Source organism: Dermacentor andersoni, chromosome 3 (assembly GCF_023375885.2).
Source record: "Dermacentor andersoni chromosome 3, qqDerAnde1_hic_scaffold, whole genome shotgun sequence".
NCBI classification, from domain to species: Eukaryota; Metazoa; Arthropoda; class Arachnida; order Ixodida; family Ixodidae; genus Dermacentor; species Dermacentor andersoni.
In genome coordinates this window covers 216434963-216460353 of record NC_092816.1, presented here as the reverse complement: position 1 = coordinate 216460353, position 25391 = coordinate 216434963, and the positions used below count along the sequence as shown (strand labels likewise).

Here is a 25391-nt window from a genome sequence, read left to right as displayed (position 1 = left end):
AGGCACCGCCGAACTTTAGCAAACATATTTACCTGACATGTCTGTATCAAATTATTATCGCTTACCACGACTACCTGAGCTTCCTAACAGCTTCATTTCCCAACAAAAACCTATTCCTGGGGTGGGGGTGACACTTGCGAATGGAACTGGAAGAAAAAAGATTTTATTAAATTTTATTAGCATGAAGCGCTTCCCAGATGGTTGCAAACATTTTCCCTGAAGCTCCTAAGTCAGTGCGCAATAATTATGGACAATGTAGCACAGCATCCGGCCGAACGAGAGCATTGCATCTGGATAGCATCGTTATTGTGTGAATAGCAACAACAGAAACCAGAACTTCTTCGTATTTCAGTCATCCTGTGCGTATGCGAGGAAAAAAATTATGGCAAGCATTACCAATCCATATATTCTGTCAGTACCACATCGCTTTCGAAGTAAATTCCTATCGCCCTGATATTCACGGCAATCGGTTCAGCAGTGAATCGCGTTCAACGCAGATTTTCGTGTACTCGCGCGACACGCTTTTCACCTCCGCTTCCCTAGTGTTGCCTGCCAAAATTCACATTGGCTGTTCGATTCACAATAGTGTAGTATACATACCAGTATGTCTGTAAATAAACCAATCATTGGAAAAAACCCCGTGAGGTCAAATAACACTCCTTCTGAGTTCGTATGCTTTCCATGTCAATATAGTTGAAAAGCATGTATGGGCCTGCGAAAGTTATGTGACGTGACGTGATACCATTCGCCAGATGCTCTTAGCTCCGCTACGTTGCTACCACCGCATAGCCCTCTTGATTCCAGTTCGTTTAATGTCCATGTCGGAATGATTGGAAGTTACCCATGGGCTTGCAAAAGTTACGCGATGTTACGCTACTCTTTTTAACGTGCTCTGAAGTACACGACGTGCGTACCATCGCAGACTTCGTTCGAAGCCCGATCCTTTGATATCCATGTCAGTATGATTGGGAATCATGCATGGGCTAGCGGAAGATACGTGAGGTCACGTGAAGTAGTGTCTTTTTGTTTGCTTTTTGGTATCCGTACCTTTTGATATGTTTAACTAATGTCTTTAGACCTTGTCATGTTCATGTGCTGCGATATTTGCAATCACCAACGTGTATGTTAATAGTTTCAATAAATGTTTCGTTGAGAGTTAGCGCTCGTCCTGTCTGCTTGTAGTCCCTGTCCGTGTCACTTTGCGCTACAACTCAAGATCATGTCTTATAGGTCACTTAGCGCTATCTGAAAAAAAGCAAATGTCTCTTATTACACAAAATAAAGAAAGAACCAGACTCTTCCAGCCAATGCTGCAATACAACTTTCTACTTTACACCTGTTTTTCTTAGTTTGAGAGCACGCGTTCGCAGTGGGAAAAAGCGGCCATGTGTTACTCGTATGCTGCTGGAAGCCTCTTTGGCTAATTAAGAAATAAAGATGCGGTTTGCGTATCAGTGTTCCTCCTATCTCTCTTTGGAAGAGTGAGTTTTTCTTTTAAATATGGCTATCGAATAGCTTGGCTGTGTGTGCCGCGCTTCTAATCTTATTCTACATAATTTCACTCGACTTTTATAATGGATGTTGCCTCCTCAAATAAATGTAATTGCAAGTCTGGCGCTCTTTTCGTATCCATATATTCTCTTTGGTTTTTACTTTGCGCCACATTACAGTGACTTAGCTTCCATACCAAATACATTTCTCAGCGATGCCACTTTTCCTAAAATTGCAAAAAAACTTCCACATCGTATTATTGACGGTTTATTGCAAGATCATCTAAAGAACCTTCAAACAATCATCATGATTGTGACAGATGGTTCGTAATGCGAAGATAAGTCAGGTAGCTTTTCCCGATTCTCGATTAGCCATTTTCTCTTCGGCTGCGAGATCTTGTACTCACCTTTTTAGCCGAATTCATGGCAGTGGTCCTGTCTCTACGCAAATTAGGCCCATCAATTACGTCAGCCGTGATAGCCACTCATTCATTATGATTGTGCTCATCCCTTACTGCTTCTCGTGACCCTTACGCAATGAGGACGTTTGATTCATCGGTACCTGGACATTTGACAAGTGTGCGTTTAATTTGGGTGCTTAACGATAAAGGACTAATTATAAATGAAATTGCAGATTCTCTAGCCCCGCCATTGATAAACGGCCCTATTCGACCGTATTGTTCTTTGACTGCTCACGTCGCAGGTGCTACTTTTCGCAGGAGCGTCATTATGCAGGCAGTGCTAGCCTCCGCAATAACTAATTCTATCGATTAACGACATGCCCTGCACACTTGGCGCAGATATTTGATGACATACACGAGAATGTAAACAGTCCATCACGAGACTCTGCTGCCGTACACCTACGTTGAACTTCTATCTACACAGGTCTGGTCTGGTCTCCTCACCATTGTGTTCATTCTGTGGCGAAGCGGAGACAACAGACCATTTTTGCTGTTGTGATGTAGGCATTTTCCTGTAATAAGAAAAAGACTGCTGGAAGTCCCACTGATCCGCCGTGGTTGCTTAGTGGCTATAGTGTTGGGCTGCCAAGGAAAAAAATAAATTATGGGGTTGTACGTGCCAAAACCACTTTCTGATTATGGCACGCCATAGTTGAGGACTCCGGAAATTTCGACCACCTGGGGCTCTTTAACAAGCACCTAAATCTAAGTACACGGGTGTTTTCGCATTACGCCTCCGTCGAAATGCAGCGGGCTGCTAAGCACGAGGTGGCGGGATGGAATCCCGGCCGTGGCGATTGCATTTCGGTGGGAGCAAATGTCAGAACACCTAAGTACTTAGATTTCGTTACATGTTAAAAGAACCCGAAGTGGTACAAATTTCCGCTGTCCCCCACTACGGCGTGCGTCATAAGCAATTAGATCGTAGTTTTCTCATGCAAAGCTTATATCTTCTTTTACCCCGCATCGCACTATTGGCGTAGAATTATTTCGGCCTGTGATCCTATTCTTTGGAGCTTGCGTTATCGGGTTCATCCACAGAAATGTTTGCTTGACAATACAAAATTAGCTGATTGAATATAATTGATGACCATATTGATACGTGTACTCGTTTATGTCTCCAGAGTCCGCTTTCCAAAGACAAATGTTAAACGTTATCGCTCATCGCAGGAAGCACCTGCGTGTATCGGAAGTTTCTCGAATGTTATCGATAGTTCTATCCGTTGTCTGCTGTCACCGCACTTTGTGTAATCTGAATGTATGAGCGGCACAAATTGTGTAGTACTATCTGGAAGACACGCGGGCCCCAGCGATTACTCTGGAACCTTCGATAACTCATTCTTAAAACCCAACGCGCTTGCCTTTCAGGTGAGATTAGGATGATCCCCGACTGTGTTCGCCGCTATCGTTAAACTTTGAGTGTAGCTTGTCTTTGTGGGCTCAGGTGGGCCCAATAAAACTTAGTTTCGTCATTCACAGTATTTCCACTGTGTTCCTTACCGTCACTACTAAATGACAATATTAGACTGATCGTCTCCCCTCACCACCATAGTTTACTTATTTATTGCAGCGAAGCTGTTGGGCTCTCAGTGGTCGGCATTTTTCGTGTCCGCGCCTGTTAGCAAAAATGTGGGCCGGTGCCAGCGGCCAGTAGTAGTAGTTCGTACCGCAGTAAGACAGAGGCTTCAAGCTCTGAGCGCAACGAACAGTTCATACATTCTTTGGCATCACGTATAAAACATACAGAACAGCATACGCTTCACTAAAGAGCAAGCACGAAACAAGCATCCGAACCAGATAAGTGTTGATAAGGTGCACCTGATAACAATGCGAAGCACGTAGGACTCCCTGCATACGTTTCCCGGTAAAGATTACCGTAGCGCAAGCTGCTGCAGGGACAGCAGCTTGCAACGTGGAGAGTGACGGCCCTAGTCTTTTTTTATACAAAAGAACCAGCCTATCAAGTGATTTTAATGTTGTTGCAGCACCGCTATTCGTGGTGGGGTGCTGTCAAAATTACCATTACTCCCATTACTACCATTAGCATAAATTATCATTACTGTAAAGCAAACAAACCATTGCATGCCTCCTCACCAGTAGTAGTGGCGGTTTTCAACAGCTTCGGTGAACATCCACTTCCGCAGGGCTGGGATGGCGAGTCAATTTACTTATTTATTGAAGTATTGTTGCTTGCTTCTTAATTTATGTTTTTCTTCTGGTTCTTTTTCTTCCTCGCACAAGAAGTTTGCTTTCTAAGCATCAATGTTCAAATTATTACTTCCCTTGTCTTTTTTTATACACCTAATTTAACCATCCCATTCATGGCAAATTCCCCACTGTGAGTATGCGCCACAACCACGCAAGAGGGCAGAAAGAACTACGAAACCAAGTCAAGTTGTGGACTCATCAGAGGTTCTTAAGAGAGAGAGAGAGCAAGTGATAAAGGAAAGGTAGGGAGGTTAACCAGGACTGAGCCCGGTTGGCTACCCTACACTGGGGAAAGGGAAAAGGGGACGGAAAGACTAAAAGAAGAAGAGAAAGTCTACTGAGTATATCGTGCGATCACTCAGTCCGGATCACAGACGCTGACCCAATCCAGTGGCTTTCAAATATCGCAGCAGAGCTTTTGTGGCCTTATGTAGCTGCGATATACGAGGCCATGGTCCCGAGATCTTCTTCAAGGTGAACGGTGTTCTATCTAGCTGATTGAGAGCTGTGCAGAGGTCATGTCTTTCGTTTTGAAAAGATGGGCAGTAGCACAGTAGATGTTCTATAGTTTCCTCGACACCGCAGACACTACAGAGAGGTTCTTAAGAATTGCTGAAAGGCTTGGTACGTTACTAGGAAAACAGTTACGCTTAATCATTAGCCATTCGGTGCGCACTTAAGTATTACTAAATTCCTTATGTATGAACACGAGAGATGAAATACGCATGTGCAACAAGTGTGCCAAGAACAAAAATAACCATACAAGTCCAGGTAACGGTACAATACAACTGTCCACTTCATACCTGCTTCCCTTAGTTTCAGGACAAACGTGCGCAATGGCAAAAAGCCGGGATGTGCCGGCGCGCATGCTGCTGGAAGCATATTTGGCTATATAAAAAGAAAAGTTATTTATGTATCAGGCATCCCTCTTTAGAAGAGAGTTTTTCTTTCTAGATACGGATCTCAAATAGCTTTTCTCTGCGTGCCGCGCTTCTAATGTTATTCTGCATAACTTCACTCAGCTTATACAATGCGTGCTACCTCCTCAAATAAATTTTGTTGAAAGTGTGGCGCTCTTTCTGTCTGCATATTTTCTCCTTGGTTTTTACACTGAGCCCATTAGGGCGGCTTAACTTCAAACCAAATACATGTCTCAATGAAGTGTAAAACAAAACATGGACATAATTTTGTGTTTCTACCTGAAGAGCGATATAAGTGAATACTTTTTTTTCTCACATTTTCCCAGAAGGAAATCACTTACGAGGTAGTCATGGGGCTTGAGTATCTTGACGCCGTATTTATGGAGGTCCTCCGGATGAATCCATCTGTGCACATGTGAGTACCCCAGAGTACGACTTATCATTGTTTTCATTTATGCAGGAAAGGAATGATTAAAAGATGAAGGCAAGCATCTTATCGCTACCGAAGGGCTAGAGAAGATCAATTTACTCCAGAAAAAAGAAGAAAACGCAGGGCATAGATTAAGCACACTAGAACAGGCGGTTGCTGAAAGAAAAACAAGAACAACATTTAGGCGTTACAGAGAACTGTTCAAGAATGTTGTTTTGAAAGTTATGAGTGTGGTAATACATTTAACATCAAGAGGAACGTTTTTTTACTCGCCTACTGTTCTATCTAGTGGTGTAAGCATTAACAATGACAGCAAGCTTTAGACTTACGGTTGAACTCCGCGGACGGTATTGTAACGCGGCTGCTACATGTTTGCGCGACGCAGCCTGCAAGAAAGCGGCAGCTAAGCAAAAGGAACAACACTCTGTAAGCTACCAGGCGTCTCACAACGCTGGTACGATCACGACTGTCGCGGTGAAAATACTGCAGGAGTCACATAGCGATGAGTCACACGATGAGGCCGACGGGAAACTATCAGCGTTGTCCGCGCCAAGTGAAATATTAGGCAACGTGGCGATTACTGTGCTTTCTACTTGGACCATGCATAGTCGGAGCAGCTCATTAGTAACGCTAGTGTTGGCGTGCGAACGATCATCATGCCAGCAGAGGAAGGCAGACAATTTTCCCCGCCGATTGAGCGAAAGGCTGACCGTGCGTCCATTTCGTGGTTGTTCAAGCCAAACTGGCCTCTGGACAGGGCACCACCCACGAGCCATGTATGGGCCGTGGCACGGCTGCTCTCGAACGCTAGCACTTTGGCCATAGAGAAACAAGGGGGAATGCTCGGCGAAAGCTGGCAACGGGGAACACGCCGTGGTCAAATGTTCACATCATCCGTTAGCAATCCAAGCATCGAAATAAACTAGAGAAGTGCGTAAATTCGTCCTGTCTTGTATGACATTCTGCAGGTGAAGCGCGAAAAACAGGGACGGACGGAAACAAGCGCATGTGTGGTACCCTGTATCCGTCTTTGCTTTTCGCGCTTCGCCTGAAATGCATCGAAAAAAAGAAATAGTGGACGCGTTAGTTAACCGCCCTGCCAACTGCAAAGCCACGCACGCGAGTGAGCGCGGCCGCGACAGATTTGGAGCGTAACTTACGAGGAAGCTCGGGCCCAGCTCCGACGCAGCCTATTCAAATACATGTAAAACGCAAACATGTTTTTCTGAGATAACCCCTCGACCGATTTTAATGATATTTGCAGCGTTTGAGAGAGAAAGTTACATTATAGTGACTGTTGGAACAGAATTTCGATTTAGGGACTGAAATTCATTAAAAAGATTTTTAAAAATATGAAAGTTTGAAAAAGAAATAGAAGCAAGACGTTTACAAATTAATAGCTCTGCATCAAGAACAGATATCGTGGTTCTGTAAACCGCATCCACTAGATCATTGAAAGCGGGCAAATTTGATATGTCATTTGATATCTTAGGTGAGTTTGTTACGTTGTGTGCAAATGTTCAGCAAAAGCTGCATTTCCATAGTACTAAATTCTTTGATATTCATATTGTCACGTGGTAGTGACGGTGAAGAAAGCAGCAATACGGTAGAATACAAAACTAGCTTTTATTGGGCGAACCTGTGCCCACAAAAACAGGCTCCACTTATAGCACAACGATAGCGGCGAACACGGTCGGCGATCGTCGGAAATCTGATCAGCGGGTCAAGCGCGTCGGCTTTTAAACAACAATCGTCGAATGTTCCAGACTAATCGTTCGGACCCGCGTGCCTTCCACAAAGTTCTACATCATTCGCGTCAGGTGATGAAATCAGATAACATAAGGTTCGGTGACAACAGACAGCGGATAGAAGCATCGATAACTTTCCAGAAACTTCGGATGCATGCAGGCGCGTCCCACGCTGTGCGATTACATTTGTTAGGCTGCGAAACGTGGTTGCCCGATAAAGATAAGTACACGTGTCAATATGTAACATAGCGATTCCCACCGCTTTTGTGCACTATTATATGCGTTTCACATAATTGTGATATTGTTTTTCATTGCTGAGTTGCAGAGTTGTAAACTTGATAGTTTCGGTTCCAGGAAGTTTTCAATCTTAGCCACTTTTTATTAAATAATTGACGAGCTAAATAAAAATTCGAAACGAGCAGGCCAACAGCACGCAAACTAAATTTTTCTTTTCAATTTAATAAACCTCGCCAAACGTGGTGCAGTGGTTGCGGAGAAAAAGGAATTCTCCTTGTGCTTATACGGGAGCACGCGAGCTTCAGGCGATTTCAGGCGACTGTCGTGCAGCATCGGCAGCGTGTCGCGTCCTCATCTCGCATCTCGCGCACTTCGTGAATATGGAACCACTGAGTTCTGGATCGACGAGCTCAACTCGGTGCGCGGCAGTGGAGCCGGCAGCAGCGGTTTACCTTTATGACTCGAGCTGTTCGCGCTGCTGTACCACACTGCACCAATTGTTTCTGCTCCGCGGTATGTCGACTGTAGTAATTCATTGCAGATCGCAGGGGGGCGGACAGCTTCATAATTCGAGGCCTTCAGGAATATGTGGTCAAACTATAGCCTTCGAAGAAAGGATATTCGGTTATGTACTACCACAAGCGGAGATTGTGCCGCCATTCTCAGTTTCACGCGAAACAAGAATGCGAATGCGAAACCTAACCGCGTGCGCAATGCCCCAACTGTTGCTTGAAAGCGTGCAAGTGCTAGGAGGGTGGAAACAAGTAAACTTGGCGGAAGCACTAGCAGCCATGAGCTCCCACGCACTATCTCCCAGACAAAGACGTTATGTATACAACCTCCTTGCTCCCAGGCTAGATAGTGTAGAGCCTTAGAAGACATATAGTAAGTAGGGAAGGGAAACTGTACCTTCCGCAGTGAAACGAAATTAAGCGTAGCGGTGGTGTGGTAAAGTGTACGACCAAGACAAAGCGCTGGCCGAATCAAAACTAATATCATCATTATTACGCAATGCGCATTTATGGCCGCTGCGGCAGCGGCTTATAGGGCTGGTGGAGCTGCTCGCTCACTGGTTGTGGGCCTTTTGTTACCGCTGAGGCGGTATTCGTGCGCACGTCACTCTAACATGACTACAGATTGATAAATTGAAAATATAAGCCCATTAGCTTACTTTCGGTATTATATAAAATATTCACTAAGATCATCGATCTCCAATTGTATAAGAACAACACTGTATTTCAGTCTACCAAGGGAACAGGCTGGCTTCACGAACGGATATTCTGCAATGGATACATCCATATCAGTCAGGTTATCGAGAATTTCACAGAATACAATCAGCCTCTCTATATGGCTTTCAGAGATTACGAAAATACATTTTATTCAGTAGAGACAGCAGCAGTCATAGCGGCATTGCGTAATCAAGGAGTACAGGACGCTTACGTAAATATCTTGGAAAATATTGACAGAGATTACAGAGCTACCTTAATTCTCCACAAGAAATATCGGAAGATACGTATAAAGTAAAGGGTCAGACAACGAGACACAATATCCCCTGTGCTATTCACTGCCTGCTTGGAAGACGTATTCAAGCTATTCAACAGGGAAGGCCTATGAGTGGCGATCAGCGGCGAATTTTTCAGCAACCTTCGATTTGCATATTACATTGTCTTGTTCAGGAACACTGGGGACGAGTTACAACGCATTATTGAGGACCTTAACAGAGAGAGTGTAAGATAGGGGTTAAAGGCTAATACGCAGAAGACAAAGATAATGATCAATAGCCGGGCAAGCGAACAAGAGTTCAGGATCACCAGTCAGCCTATAAAGTCTTCGATGAAGTACTCATCATGAGAACGAAATTTACAGAAGAATAAAAGTTAGTTGGAGCGCATACGGCATACACTGTTAGATCCTGCCTGGAAGCTTACCACTATCATTAAAACAAAAAAAAAGGTGTAAAACCAGTGCACTCTGCCGGTGCTAACATATGGCGTAGAAACTCGGAGACTGACAACGAAGCTCGAAAACGAGGTAAAGACTGCGCAAAAAGTGATGGAACGAAGAATCTCAGTCGTTAAGTTAAGAGCCGGAAAGAGAGCGGTGTGGGTGAAAGATCAAATGGGGATAGCTGATATTCCAGTTAACATTAACAGAAAAAAGTCGAGCGGGGCAGGTCATGTAATGCGTAGGTTAGATAACCGATGTGCCGTTAGGGTTACAGAATGGGCGCCCAGAGAAGGGCACTGCAGTCGACGACGGCAGAAGACTAGGCTGGGCGATAAAATTAGGAAATTCGCGGGTGCTAGTTGCAATTGGTTGACGCAGGACCGGGGTAAATGGAGAGCGCAGGAGAGGCCTTCGTATTGCAGTGAGCATCAACAGGCTGATGATGATGATAATGATGGAGATGATGATGATCTTTATTATTTTGCCACGTGGCGGAGAGTCCTCAACTGTCAAGAAAACACTTCAAACAAATAAGCTTACTTTGTTTATTGTCAATGGTGAGTGCTGAAAAAATGCTGTCAGGCACTGAGTTTACGACATTCAGAAACAAAGTTAGCTAACTATTTCAGAGAAGTGATAGCTTAAATCAACCGGTTTTCTCATCGTGCTTGGCATGTCGCTAAAGCAAGGAGAACGAAGCTTCAGGCAACGACATTTATGCTTTGCTACCCTCGTACTGTAGTTGCGTACAGAGGTTCTTGACGTGGTTCATACTATACGCATATTGTCTGCGTTCGGTGATTTCAGCTGGATTCAAAAATAAAAGCAGCATAAAAAGTTCACAGCTAAAAAGGTAATGTCAGCAATATAAGCTCGGGCTTCTATGTCCCATTTCTTTTAATAACACGCTGGCGAGAGGAACGTAGCAGTAGGGCAGTACAGGCTACGACAGAAGTCGAGTACTCAGAGCTAGCAAAGAACGTTATGGAGAGAACAGTGCTTATAAAGCCTTCTGAAGATATTGTGTGAAAAAACAAGGACACTAAATCAACATATAAGGCAGGCCAAATTACGCTCACATATCCTTGGAAAATGCAGTTTTGCGGCTTGTTATAGAAAAAGAAAATGGTATATGTATTGAAACAAGGCAAAGAGTTGCAAGGAGATGAACACTTTAATTAAGCAACAACAGTTTAGTAACGTCTGCTGCTGGGCTAGTTGGTACGTGGTTATAAGAAATTGTTTTTGGACGCAAAAAATTGGACACATGCGACAGAATAAATGACAAGGACAGGTGCACTTTGAGCGCGTCTCAAATTCAATGCGCCTGTCCGTGTCTTCTATTATGTTGTCTCTGTCCTATTTTTCGCGCTAACAACCATTTAAGTAATAACAGAGGTCAGCAAAGGAAGCCTCAGCCAGGAGCCAACGTTTCACTAAGCAACCTTATTTGTGATGGCCCTGGCGAAGACGAATTCCCACGCTGAGGCTTCCCTTCCTCGTTCACTGTAAAGCCAAACTTGCTACTTGCGAGTACATTTCAATATCTTTTTGGGAACACACTTTGCTTACATTTGTCATTTCTTGTTTGAAAACAGCGAAAAATAGTTTTTAGTGATTTATCGTGTTTGTGAAGCGTGGAGATAGCAGATGGTGCGAGCTTGCCTTTTCTAGCTGTCTTACCGTGCAGGACTAGCCTATACTTCGTTTCACAAGCTGTTTGCATCGCTGTTGAAGGTACGGGCCTCTTATCCAATCAGGACTGCAGGAGCACAGGAAATAGTCTGTGAAATATTTGAGCAGTTAAGGACTAGATTAAAATAAATAAACGCACATATTTTAAAGATAGTGGAGTGACAATTTCAAAGGACAGAGAGCGCATTCAATCAGTCGCGAAACTGATAGCAATGACCCCCACGAACACAGCTCCTCGGAGGCCTGTTACGAGGTCGTGATGCGCCGTCTTCCGGCAACATGGCGTCGCCCAATTCGGTTGTGTCCCCTATGTGTTGTCCTTCGAATGTGCGCTGTTTCTCCAAGCTGGCGAAGCAGATAGTTTTAAACGTTCTTGAAGGGTTTCGCGTCGAGTGCGGAGGCAGTTCAAGCTTGAATTAGCTTATCAAGAGAACTGCAAAACTAGCCCAGTGGATGAGCCAACAATCTACCAGTGGACAACGGAGACGGAGAAAGGGGGCAGAGTGTTGTCAACGAAGAAGCGTTGTGGTGCAAAAGACGGTGAGCGGACAAGGAAGCTGGACGATTTTGATCTGAGAGTGTTGTAAAGGGTGAAGTAGCAACATGGTGAAAGCGGAGCTCATGAAGCTTATCTACAGCGTAAACACAGGCGGGGACCGATACCTTGTGTACTGCATCGCTGAAGCTGCTGGTCAACGCGTTGTTGATGCCCATCTTTATTGGCTAAGCGGCCGCTACCTCCAAAAGCGCGGCAAACAGCTTGTGAAACGAAGTATAGTTATTGATTTCATGCAAACTGTACATTAACCATGTAGGAGTGCCTGCCATAAATTCCGTCAACGTGAACTATAATTTCCTTTAAAATTCCTTTGAACTATTTTGATCTTTTGAATATTATTGGCATTTTCATGTAACGATTTATCGTTGTGAGGGAGCATGCGATACTTGGTAGCAATGCAAGACAAGCTCATTTGCAAAGAGCAGATGACAGAGTTTGCTCATTAGCAACAATGAGCTTGCTACATTGTGTCTGTAGCGGTCGTCAAGGTTATATTGAATAGAAATAAAGAAGTTGGGACTCAGCATGTTACTTCTCCGTTTGTCATTAAACGTCCTTATAGTCAAGTGAGCATGTATGTTAAATTTTAGCGATCCCGCTCGGTATGACAGAAAACAGTGCACTGCTGCCTTCCTCATAGGGCTCGCACCGCTCTAATATAAACTTGCAAACATTTCATGGTGAGGCAGATAGTTCAAGAGTACCTGCTGTCGTTATGGTGACCACTCAGCTTCTTATGGCTTGGCGTGGGCAGCTTGCAGACCGATAATCTCTCTTTTCTCCATCTTCCTGAAAGGAGGAATGATGAAGATATCACCAACATTGCAGCAAGAAATGTTGAAAAAAGTTTGTCCAATAAATGAACATATCGCGGTTCAGAAACATACCTTGCGAGGATTCTAGCCCTAGATGTTACTTCGAATGGTGACACATTCACTGTTGATTTGCATGTGCAGAGTTTAAAGGACGGAGCAAATATGCGCAGCGTCTTGGAGGCTTGAGTTGAAAAAAAAAAGAGCCTTAAATACTATGGTGGAACAGTGGGTGAGTTTGTGATTCATGTCCGACTAAGAGCAGTGCACAAAAGGCTCCACGACAGAAACGCACACACACGTACAACATGCATTTGCATGCGCATTTATGTCAATGCTGTCCTGGTGTGGGATGTGCTTATTCATTCCTCGGTTAGACGACAATTGTTACTGCCAGATACTATATATAAACACAGTTATTTTGCTATGTCTCAAATGCAAATAATCTAACTGCATAACCGGAAGTACATTTGACACTAATGTGCAGTGAATGTATCACGGAGCGTCATCTATGCAAAACATCCAAAGCAATTTACTATTTGCGTTGTACTCCATGCCATGAATTTTGGACACTGGCAAAATAACAAGAGCCTCATTTGTATTGTCCATAAAAAGCAGTAGCCTAATAATTGTTATCATTTTCAATTTTTAGGAACTGAATTACTACGGGAATCTGGGGTGGAAATAACTAAGCGAACTTGAAAACAAATTGCGGTGTAAGAAACATATTAAGCAAAAAGCGTATTCAGAAAGCAAAACTATTCGTAAGATCAGCAATATTGCCATGCCCGCCGCTGCAAAGAGGAGCGCTGTAGTAGAGAAAATGCGTTTATGTAGGGGTAGCACAGGTGCGAACTTCAGTATTTACGCCAATAGTAAGCTTAAGTCGATTCAGAAAACCTAAACAGCCGCCGTAGATGATGACTTACGAAGAAATTTTTACGATAGGGGTGTAGTTCTATTACGAACATTATTATGAATATCTGCGCCGCTCCAGCTGACGCGGGTAAGCGTTGGAACGCGCTGTAGTGGATGCCACGGCTGACTGCCAAGTATGATGCGTGCTTTGTGGCGCGTCCTGACTCGTCATCTCAAAATTCATTGAGCTGTTTCAGTGCCTAACTATATTAACCGTAAGCTGCTGTGGAACGCCGTAATGTTAGTGCTGTGCGGCAAAGTTCTGCCCAATGCCCGATAGGCTGTGTTTCTGTATGTGCGCGACAGCCTGAATTTTCGTACTCGTCAGGACACTCTAAGTTGTTAGCAAACAGAAGCGTAGTGTCCGTCCCTGACAACAGTGAAGATTGTCACTAATGTGCTTTCAGCAATAATATTGTATTTTTGTATTGCAGCTTTCTTTTGCTCATGGGACTGCGGAAGATTTTTTCCAACGCATTCAGGCTATAATTCTCCGTGCGAGGTCAAACGATGAAAAAATTTCCAACGTTTCTAAAAATCAAACTTGTAGCTGTTGCACAACTCGTTGTGGTCTTCCGTGCTGTTAGCCTCATTTTTCTATTAAATTCCTCCTAGTTTCACACTGAAGAGATTTCGCGCCAAAAAATTTACACGCACAAGAAAGACGACGACACCACGGGCGCTACTTCAACTGTTTAATGAGGGTGAAAGCACTCGACATATATAGCCCTCCAAAACACCGCACATGCGTACAAGGCAACATGGAGTACAAGGTTTTATCAGAGTAGGCGCGATAGAAACTTCAGCTCAGCCTCGTAAAGAAAAACCCATGTATCACTAACACAGTTCGGACCCGCTTTCTTGATGTAGAAGGCTTTCAATGCTTCACGCGATGTCTGATGCCTGCCTCTACCCAAAATCCTCGCATTGCGGAACCGTGGAAAACAATCGGTGCAAGCCCTGCAGTGATCCACAAGTCGCTCACCTTCATTATTCTTTATACCTTTTGCATGTTCCCTAAGTCGGTCGTTGACACAACGCCCCGTCTGTACAATGTAGGATTTCCCGCAGGACAGAGGAATTTCATATACGACGTTTGTGGCACACTTTACGAAACGCTGGTCATGCTTCTTCTGACAGCCAGGCATTTGGCTTTCGCAAGTTATGCGACGGCTTAGCTGGGCAAGCTTTTGGGGAGCGGAGAACACCACCGGTGCATTATACCGGTTAGCCACTTTTTTCAGGCTGTGCGTGACTTTATGGATGTATGGGACCACTATAGGACACTCTTTTTTATTCGGCTCTACCCTGCTTACCCCAGCCTTCAATTTCTTCAAAAGCGTTTCTGCCACAGGGACCGAGACCGACTCAGGGAAGCCAGCTGCAAAGAGCCTGCCCTATTGGTTGTCAAAACTTGCTTGCATCTCATGGACACACGACTTCCGGAGCGATGACTCTAGGCAGAGGTTGGCGATGCCTCTTTTCACTACCTTTGAGTGGGCCGAATTGTACGGCAAGAGCCCTTTTTGCGCGCGGGGGAGTAATACCTAAAAATGTGCCCATCTGAAAATTTAGCTGTAAATCTAAAAACTGAAGCAAACCATTATCCAGGTAGCTCATAAGTAAAACATAGCCCTTTCCCCAGGTTTCTAAGATCATCTGAAACACTGTTCACTGGAGGGCTATATATGTCAAGTGCTTTCACCCTCATTAAACAGTTGAAGTAGCGCCCGTGGTGTCGTCGTCTTTCTTGTGTGTGTAAATATTTTGGCGCAAAATCTTTTCAGTATGCAAGATCACCAACTAGCCCAGCACTTAATTCTTCGCCTAGTTTCAATTCAGCACTAATTCAAAGCGATTTAGTGACTGTGCCCACGGTTTTCATCATTCTGTGGTCTACGGTGTCAACCAGCGTATGCATGCGTCGGATCACAATAACGTCTGTGATATGAAGCGCGACATCATTACGATGACATATGAAACAAAAAAAATGGCGAATAATATCACGTGCTGGCATTGACACAGAAATCCTGTGGACTGTTTGAACGAGAATGATACTATGAAATAAAATACACCTCACGAACGAAGCGAACAATTGTCGCATCAGTCCACACATGCATACACACACGCTTCCATGCACACACACACGCGCACGCACACAGATTTATTCTTATAGAGCTACTCTGACAACTGACAAGTATCACTGAAGGCATTTCGTATTTGGTAAACAAGCGGCCGGCATAACGCTCGTAAAGACGTCACTAACTTTTTGTTTTGCAAGCACAAAGCCAGCAACAGGCAACAGGGCATGGCAAGACGGGACGACAAAAAAAAAAAAGCAACAGCACAGAGCCTGGAGGAAGAAGAGGTGGCCGAAGAAGGTAGATGCACTTCACGTCGGCTCCGTCTTCGTTCAATGATTTCGCAGGGAAGTCACCGAAAATCACCGAGTTTTTGCTACCATCTCACGCCGCAATTTACCAAGATTCTGCCGATACCAACTTCAAGGTGGGAATCACATTTTTCGAACTTCTACGCCAAATTTTCGTCTGCCACACCGGCAGCCGCGGTGGTGGCTGCCGCGAGCCTAGGCCTATAGGCGCCCCCGCAAAAAGTACACGTGGCGCGCGCCCACGCTCGCTCGCAGACGGAAGAAATGGAGGTTCTCGTGCAAGGGGAGAACATTTCCCAAGAAGAATTTGAGGCCGGCACGGGCTGGAGTACCGTCGGCTCGAAAAAGCAAGCCTTTGAGAGATCGAATACGAGCAGTTTCGGCGCCCACCTCGGCACCGGCGGAAGGAAGAAGCGCGAGCAGAAACTGAAACAGCAGTTAATCAAGGCCAGCCGCATGCCATATCTACCGAAGGGCGATTTCAAGATTATCATCCGCCCAAAGGGAGGCCTCAAGATTGGCGAATTAGGAGCGGCCCGAGTAGCTTTGTGCGTCTACCAAGCTGCTGGCATACCCGGGGAGCACAGGGAAGACGACACCGTGTGCCTCAACGTACAACAGAACATCATCGTAGTGAGTACCCCCAGTGAAGCCAACGCAGACAGATACCAAAGAGTCGAGCGCCTCGTGGTCAACGGCCAGGCCTATCAGACCAACGCATATGAATCGGCACCCGACTTAACTTCCAAAGGAGTCATCAGGGGTATACCTCTCGAAGATTCGCCCCGGGACATCACCGCCCAGGTCGTTACCCCCAAGAATCCTACGGCAATCGCTGCGAAACGACTCAGCAATACCACCACGGTCATCGTGCTGTTTTCCGGACTGAAAGTTCCCTCCTTCGTCCGCTACGGAGGTGCTCTCATCAGGTGCGCGTTGTACAGAAAACAACTTGACCTGTGCTTCCAATGCGGCAGACTGGGCCACCGCATGGACGTGTGCCCCAGTCCGCAGGACCGCATCTGTAGAGGCTGCGGCACGGCCAACCCAGGTCTCGACCACCAGTGCAACCCCCTTTGCCAACTTTGCGGGGGTGAGCACTTAACGGCCGATAAGAATTGCAAGGCTCGCTTCAAGACGCCATATATAGTCAAGAGACGACGCTGGGAAAGACAACGACAACAGGAAGAATTTCTAGCATCGGAGGCTACGAGGGAATCTGTTGGCCGCCCTTCCCGAGATACCAGGCCCCGTTCACGCTCGAGGGCCCGCTCGAGAACCAGAAAGTCCAGATCACGGAGCCGCACACCCGGACCGGCCCGAACCAGATCCAGGAGCCGTACGCGTTCGCGTTCCCGCCGCAGCGGAGGCGGCCCGGCGGTAGAAGAGGCCACCAACAAGGTGAGCTGGGCAGACGCGGTCAAAGGCTCGTCGCGCCGCGGCGGAACTGAGGAGACTGCAGCTTCTAAAGAAATAGCAGAAATGAGACGGGAAAATGCGCAGTTGAGAGAATTAATCTCACACCTCACTAGAGAAATCCAGGAACTTAAGAATAGTCGAAGGGTGGAGATATCTCCCCGTCTGAGTACTTGTAGTGCAGGTGCAGCTGCGGTAACTCCTAATAATAGCATGGAGGAGGACGACAACCCTCCGCCACCTAAGAGAAAGGCTCCAGCCGTTAGCAGCCAAACCGGATCACAACTGGCAGACCTAGAACAGAAATTAACAGAAATGCAAAATGTACTCAAAGAACAAGCGGAAGCCGTCGGCAACCTCAGGCTGGCGGTCTCGACCATAATGTCGAGAATTGACAAATTCGAAAGCAACGTGGCCAACCTAAGTCTTAGAGTAGCCAAGCTGCAGCCAGTAACCACCGCAGGGGCCCCCATAATTGGGGTCGCATCTAATCAATTCCACGACACCCCTGTAAACAACGCAGGAGCATCTGGGGTCGTTCAGACCTCCAGCCCTCGACCAGACCAACATAGGCAAGCACGGTAAAAGAGGCGCGCTGACGATATGGCAGTGGAATTGCAGGAGTTACGCCGCAAAAAAAGTGGTCCTGCAACAACACCTTAAAAGCAAATCGAAACCCGATGTAATAATGCTACAAGAGACACACGAATTAGCAAAACTACCCGGTTACCAAGCCATCGGTCCCCCATCCGGGGAGAACCAAGCGGTAACTACTTTGGTCAGGAAAGGCTTAGTGGTCGTTCGTCACGACCTTAAGGTAGCGCAGATTGAACAAGTATTCGTAGAAATTATACCTAAAAGCAAGAGCCAAAGCAGCACGTTTATCCTCAATCTATACAGCAAGCCAGCGCACATACGACAGCGCTTTCTAACCCTTTTTAGGAAGGCCACCGACATCGCGGGCACCCATCCCCTACTAATAGGTGGAGATTTTAACGCCCCGCATGGAGCGTGGGGCTATGCCTATACGAGAGCCAAAGGCAAGGCTTTATGGCAGGATATACAGGAGACAGGCCTGACCCTCATCACCGACCCCAGCTCCCCCACCAGAATGGGAACAGGGCTGACAAGAGACGCCACGCCCGATCTAACATTAGTGAAGAACGCAAGAGGAGCGAGTTGGAATAACACGTTCGAAGACCTTGGTAGTGACCACAGAATTCTCGAAAAGAAATTATTGGAGAATATAAAAGTCGAACCCAACAAAACCTTCAAATGGACGGACTGGGACCAGTTCCGCAAGAATCGAGCCGGAATGACGCACGCGCCCATCACAGACATTCAACAATGGGCCGAACAAGTGATGGCTGACGTCAATGAAGTTACAAAGACCGTGACGCCAGAACTTCCCGTCGAGAAGATCGACAGCTGCCTGGTGCACATGTGGGAGGCCAAACGATCGCTTCAAGCCAGGTGGCAGAAACAAAGACACAATAGGAAGTTGAGGAAACGCATAGCGTTACTCAACAAACAAATAGAAGAACACTGCAAAACTCTTAGTAAACAACAATGGGATGAGATCTGCAATGAGATGGACGGACGGATTGGCACCGGTCACACATGGCGCCTGCTCCGACACCTGCTAGACCCGACCAAGACCAAGGCAACACATCGGGAAACCATGCGCAAGCTAATACACACGCACACCAAGAACGAGGAAGAAATCCTTTCCGAACTCTGCGACAGATACGCCCCGCACAGCCCGACTATTCAACACGGGGAATACACGGGAAATCCCAATTTCTCTCTGGACAGAGACTTTGGCGAGGCGGAAATCCGGGCCGCTTTGCAAAAGCTCAACAGCAAGTCGGCCCCGGGACCGGACGGCGTAACTAATAAGACCCTTCGTAACTTGGACAACGAGACCATCTCTGAACTGACCGAGTACATCAACGATTGCTGGACCCGAGGATGCATCCCTGACCAGTGGAAAAGAGCAAAAATGGTGCTCATCCCCAAACCAGGGAAACCCCCAGATCTGGCCAACCTTCGACCAATATCCCTTACGTCGTGCGTCGGCAAGTTGATGGAGCACGCCTTCCTCACCCGTATCAACGCACACTTGGACGACGTGGAAGCGTATCCAGACACCATGCTCGGATTTCGAGCTCATCTCGCCACGCAGGATGCAATGTTGCAAATCAAGCACCAGATACTCGACAACAAGACAAGAGGTACCAGGGCCATTCTAGGATTAGACCTCAAGAAAGCCTTCGATAATGCAGCTCACGCAGCCATACTACGCAGCATTGCCGCACTCAATCTAGGCAACCGAGCGTACAGCTATGTTAAGGATTTCCTCACAAACAGGAAAGTCTCCTTAACGCTGGGCAAACTCGCATCCGAAGACAGGAACATAGGCAGCGTCGGCACCCCGCAAGGCTCGGTCATCTCGCCGATGCTCTTTAATCTCATTATGATCGGCCTCCCCGAGCGCCTCAACGCCATCGAGGGAGTGCATCACACAATATACGCGGACGACGTTACGATCTGGGTGTCCGAGGGAAATGACGGAGAAATCGAACAGCGATTACAGACCGCGGTCGAGGTGGTGGAGGAGTACCTCGTCGGAACCGGTCTCGTCTGCTCGCCAGAAAAATCGGAACTCCTCCTCTACCGCCCGACGCTTAGGGGAAGGAAGACCCCCCAAGGCTTACATCCAGCATGCTGCATACGAAGAAATTTGCATACGCACCAAAGACGGACAAGAAATACCCAGGGTGAAGCAGATTAAGGTGCTCGGATTCATCATAGAATCGAACGGCAACAACGGAGAAACGGTCAGGCATTTGGAGACTAAGATCACGAACACGATGAGGCTCATCAGAAGAATCACCAACAGATATCAGGGTATGAGGGAGGCCAACGTCGTCAGACTCATACACTCCTTCGTTATTAGCCACATTACCTATGTGGCCGCCTACCACAACTGGTACGCGGCCGAATATGCCAAACTGAACAGCCTCATTAGAAGAGCACACAAGATGGCACTGGGCCTTCCAGACAGCACCAGCACGGAACTGCTGCTACAGCTGGGCGTCCACAACACGCTTGAAGAGTTAATTGAAGCACACCAAATCTCGCAACGCGAAAGACTAGCGAAGACACGAACGGGCAGGAGTATCCTGGACAAACTCGGGATAAGTTATCACAAGCAGCACGGCGACAAGACATCCCTTCCAAGCACGATCAGGGAAAAGCTGCAGGTGGCTAATATACCCAAGAACATGAGCCCCGAATTCAATCAGGGTCGAAGAGAGAGTAGAGCCAAGGCTTTACTCAAAGCCTTCGGTAGGGACAAGGAAGCGCTGTTCGTAGACGCGGCAGAATACGAGGATCGACGTGCTTTTGCAGTGGCCGTCCTTAATACCGAGAAACAATTGGTCAGTTGTTGTAGCATACGTGTAAAAAACCCCGAGGTAGCGGAAGAGGTGGCGATAGCCCTAGCCATCGTTAACCCCAGTTGTAGATACGTAATCAGTGACTCGCAGACGGCGGTCAGAAACTATGCACAAGGCAGACTTTCGTCGAAGGCTGAGGCTATACTCAAAGCCAACGCGAACTATGTCACCTCCGAGGAGACGGAGGAACGACACATTATATGGTTCCCGGCTCACACGTCCCCCGACACCCCCGTACCCAACCTCAACGAGGAGGTCCACCGCGTAGCGCGAGGTCTCACGTTCCGCGCCCGCGAAGAAGGAACCTCTCTTGGGGTTGGAAATCCAACGGAGGCATGGACAGAGAGGGACAGAATGACCAGATACTGTGATATTACAAAATTTTATCAAAACTCAAGGCGGGTTTATCCGCCCCCTAACCCCAAACTCGACAGGGCCCAAGCGGTAGACTGGCGGCAGCTACAAACAAAGACCTTCCCCAACCCCGTCCATCTCAGGAGGATATATCCGGACGTCTACTCAGATGATAATTGCAAGTTATGCAGCAGGGCTCACGCAACTCTTAGACACATTCTCTGGGAATGTGACGTTATGTGCGAAGAAAATGCAGTTTCCCCAGATGAAGCTGCGGCGCGATGGACGGCCGCGTTGCGCAGCTCAAACCTCGAAAATCAACTATGGGCCATCCAGCAAGCCCGTGAGGCGGCGAGGAGACAGGATCTCCGGACCTCCTCGGGGGCGGCCTAGGCCCAGGCCACGAATTTGCCGGATTGTTAATAAAGTTGTTACCACCACCACCACCACCAGCACAGAGCCGTCGTCGTATTATAAATGGCTGAAGATGCTTATTCCCAAAACAAGACAAACATCAGTCCTCGGCGCAATGACGTTGCTCACTTCATCCAGACGCTTCGTACGATGTTCTTTCTACGCGTTCCTCTTATTCCCGCTCCAGACACGCTAGACAGAACTCACCTGCCAAGCTAGTGCACGATGCACTCACGTCCAGCGACTCCTGCGTATGACAGGACTTGTCCTAATCCCGCGCAAGCCACGCTAGAAAGAATGTCTCAACCATTTAGCGCATGATGGGCTTAGCGGCAGCGATTCCGGCGTGTGATAGGACTTGTTCTATGCCCGCGCAAGCCACGCTACACAGAACATCTAAACCAAGCTTGAGGACGAGGTACTCAGCAACAACTTTAGCTTTGCATTTGGTGAACTGCAGACTCCTTCTTTATTTTTTTTTAACAAGCACCTGTGCTGAAGTGCAGCGGCGAGAAGGTGTTTGACAAGCATCAAGAAATATTTGTGTAGCAAAGCACCTACCGTATTCACTGCATTAGTCAGTCATGAGACATGTGAGCTGCCACACCAAGCAACTGGAACTTTCGTAACTTATAAGTGCCATCTCCCAGTATAAATCACAAGACATCAGGTAATAGACCAATGCAAACGTCTTGCAGAACAAACAACGCAACTACATGCTGTGAGCCTGGTGGCATGTAAAAAAGTACAGCACATCTAGCATCCCATACACAGCAGTTGATATTGGCTACTTGGGGAAGCAAGTTTCACACACAGCAATTCACATAATAAAGAAATTGAACTTGGCTTAACAAATTAATTCATAAGAGCTCTTTAGATAACTAAAAGTCTACCACACAAAGCTCACTTTGCTTGACGACAGCACTAATGAAAGCTTCGCAGTCTGCAATCGATATTTTAAATATACAGTACAACTAGAAATTAGTACAGAAATATAGAACCATCGGCAACACAAGAGTAGCTGTGATTATAACGTCACACAGCAGAAGCTCGATACAGTGAAGCCACATACAGCGAACAGCTGTGTTGAAGATAAAGGCAGCTTGCAATTACTCTGATAGGTGGCCATGTATTTTTAATTGGTATTGTTGCGAGGCGGACACAAGTAAGAATGTTGTTCATGCATGGTCAATGCTGAAGCACCAGCTGACACTAGGGCATGGCGGCCGAAGCGCCCCAGCAACAACACTTCGTCATCCCCTCTTGTCTGCACATCCTATTCTGCATCGCCACACTACGCCGCCGCGTTTGGAGCGCCAACCCGGCGCAAGCAGTTATGTCCCAGCAAAGGCACGATGTAGGGCTTTAAACAGGAGCAACATCAGTTCTTAGCTGTACGGACGACGGACCTGGGCCTTCGGGAGCAATCTCGTACGCCACATCCGGAAGCTGTCGCAGGATTCGGTAGAGATTTGAATATTGCGACGGAAGTTTTTCCGGTAGGCCCAGACAACAAGATGGTGACCACAGGAGCACGAGGGAGCCAGGTCAATACTGCACGTCCCTATGGAGCGTAAGGTCGACCACATGTAGAAAAATATCGAGCGTTAAAAGGTAGAGTAGTAGCGGCTTGAGGCGGCAAACGGGCGAATTCGGCAGAACAAACAGGGACGGATGATGTGTATCAGAAAAAAAGTAGTTATCAGAAGGAAAGTCTAGCTGCACGACACCTGTAACGCAGTCTATTTGGGCGAAATGGGGGGAAGGAAAGTCCAGCCCCAAAACTAGGTCATGCGTACAGCACTCTAACATAATAAATAAGACGGTGGTTTCATGGCTTGCAGTCCTCACTCGTGCTTTACAGATGCCGACAACCGTTGGCGTACTGCCGTCGGCAACGCTGTGATGCCCAAATATGGGGGCAAAGGTTCGTGCACTCAAATGTTTGTACGGTTCTCTAGGTGGAGCCTCCGAGAATCCAATTGAGGACAAAGCCGTTGGTTTGAACACACATGCAAACTTTTGATGGAACAAAAAAGCTTAAAATAAATAGAAGAAAATAGAAAACATGAAAGAAACACTCAAATAGACATAATCGCAGAAAGAAGCACACTTGGGGCTAGTATGGAGCTACCTAGTGCGCGAGTCCGGGCTTGCCACGACGGCAGGGACACGCAACAGTCTCGACGCGGCGACGCGGCGACAAGCTGACGAAAGGAGTGGCGCCGGTCTCACCAAAGGTCGTGGTGTAAGTTGGTCGACCGGGCGACCGGAGCTGGCCAGCTCTGGCTTGGAGAGGTAAAGCAGGCGGAGGCGGCTTGGTGGCACGAGCAGACGGCAGCGGCGTTCTGGCCGGGCAGCTGGGTGTAGAGCTCGGGCCCGTAGCCCGACGGCTCTTGTCCTGCCCACGGGCGCAGAAGCTCGAACGCCGGCCTCGGGCAGCAGGCGGCACGAAAGACGGGGGCGGCGTTCTGGACGGGCAGCTGGCGTAGAACTCGGGCCCGAAGCCCGACTGTTCTCGTCGTACCCACGAGCACAGAAGCTCACCGGCCTTGAGGAGCTGGCGGCACGCTCGGGTAGACGGGCGACGCACAGGAACAGGTTGGCAGGAGGCCCCGGTCGGGTGAAGTCCTGGTGGCTCGGGTCCGGAACCCGCGGCCCGTCTTCAACGCCCGCTCCGCTGGTTGACCTCCTCCTGCCGTCGCTTCCTGGAACTCTCATGGCGTCTCCCCTGCGTCTCCGACTTCTGCCAGCGCACCACGCTTTTTCTTCTCTCTGGCCGATTAGGCATTCTCCGATTGGCTGCCTGACGCCCCGTGGTCCTTCCTAATTGGTTTGCCTTTCTTCGTTTAGTTGTTTTTCCTGCGCCACGCGATCACGTGCCGGACGCTCTTCGGCGTCGTCGTTTTCCTCCTTCCAGCACGGAATTTGCCGCGGCTCGCGCACTCCTTGTCGTCTGCTCCTGACCGTCCCCATCACCGCACCATGTCGCGCACCACACATCACAAACGCGTACTTTGCACGGTGCGGCCGGCGATGAGGACCTTTACGAGTCTTTTGCGAAGGGCGGCACTCGTTACAGACATCTGCGCACCAGTGTCGACGAGGGACTTGACTGGGACTCCATCCACCTCAACGTCTAATATACTTCCAAGGGTAGGCAATGTGATCATAGGATTGCAGGCCTGGTCGGGTATGCGGCTTCACCTCCGGGAGCTGCACCGACTAGTTTTCCTTTGGTACGAACGCGGAGGAAGAAGAGCGGCGGGCCTGCGGCGAACGAGACCGACTACTTCTTTTGTTCTACTTCTTTCCTTTCTTTCTATTTTTTCTCCTCGCTCCTTGCTGTCTGCTGCCTTTTTGACCTTCTGATTATTGGGACCAATCAAGTTGCTTTTTTAGCAACTTTTTTCCTAATGCCTTGGCACATTGCACCACTTGTTTTCATGAATAAAGGTATTATTATTATTGTTAAAGTTCCGCGCCCGCAACAAGGTGAACACCCTCGCGATATTGCCGACTACCTCGTCGACACTCATTGGAGCCCTCGCCGACCGTCGCGTTCGCCGTTACCAGGCTGCTACCTGTTGCTAAGCGCCGACCACACAGTGCTCCAGCCCGTGGCTGGTGGGCCAGAATTTCCGGAAAATTAAAAAAAGCAGCCGAAGAAGGTCCGGTTGCTGTTCATCGAACTGACGAAGATACTCGAAGAGGGCGTGTTTGCTCTCCCCTTTCTTCGTTCGCGCGCGCCAGATGGAACCGTGATCGTTGGCTTCCTTAACGTGCTTTCGCTCGAGCAGACAGCATACGACGCGTGGCAACGGTGCTATCGCCCTTGGATTTTATACGGAACATCACGGCGACGGCGACGCCCATGGCAAAAATCTGATTGGACTGTCCTTATCATTGCTATCGCAGTAAAAGGCACC

General features: G+C 47.5%; 1 protein-coding gene and 1 long non-coding RNA gene across 2 annotated transcripts in view; one reads left to right on the top strand and one right to left on the bottom strand.

Moving 5' to 3' along the window:
- The window catches only part of LOC126536368 (cytochrome P450 3A9-like), a 357446-nt gene that overhangs the window by 230004 nt on the left and 102051 nt on the right, over nt 1-25391 (top strand). The window contains exon 11 of the mRNA XM_050183303.3: nt 5406-5494. Coding sequence (XP_050039260.2) covers nt 5406-5494 — 89 coding nt within the window. The remainder of the gene's footprint in view (nt 1-5405; nt 5495-25391) is intronic.
- On the bottom strand, nt 22581-24410 carry LOC140216650 (uncharacterized). Its single transcript, XR_011893227.1, has 2 exons — nt 23597-24410; nt 22581-23026 (listed from the first exon to the last, which is right to left on the bottom strand). It is a non-coding gene; the product is annotated as an uncharacterized lncRNA (long non-coding RNA).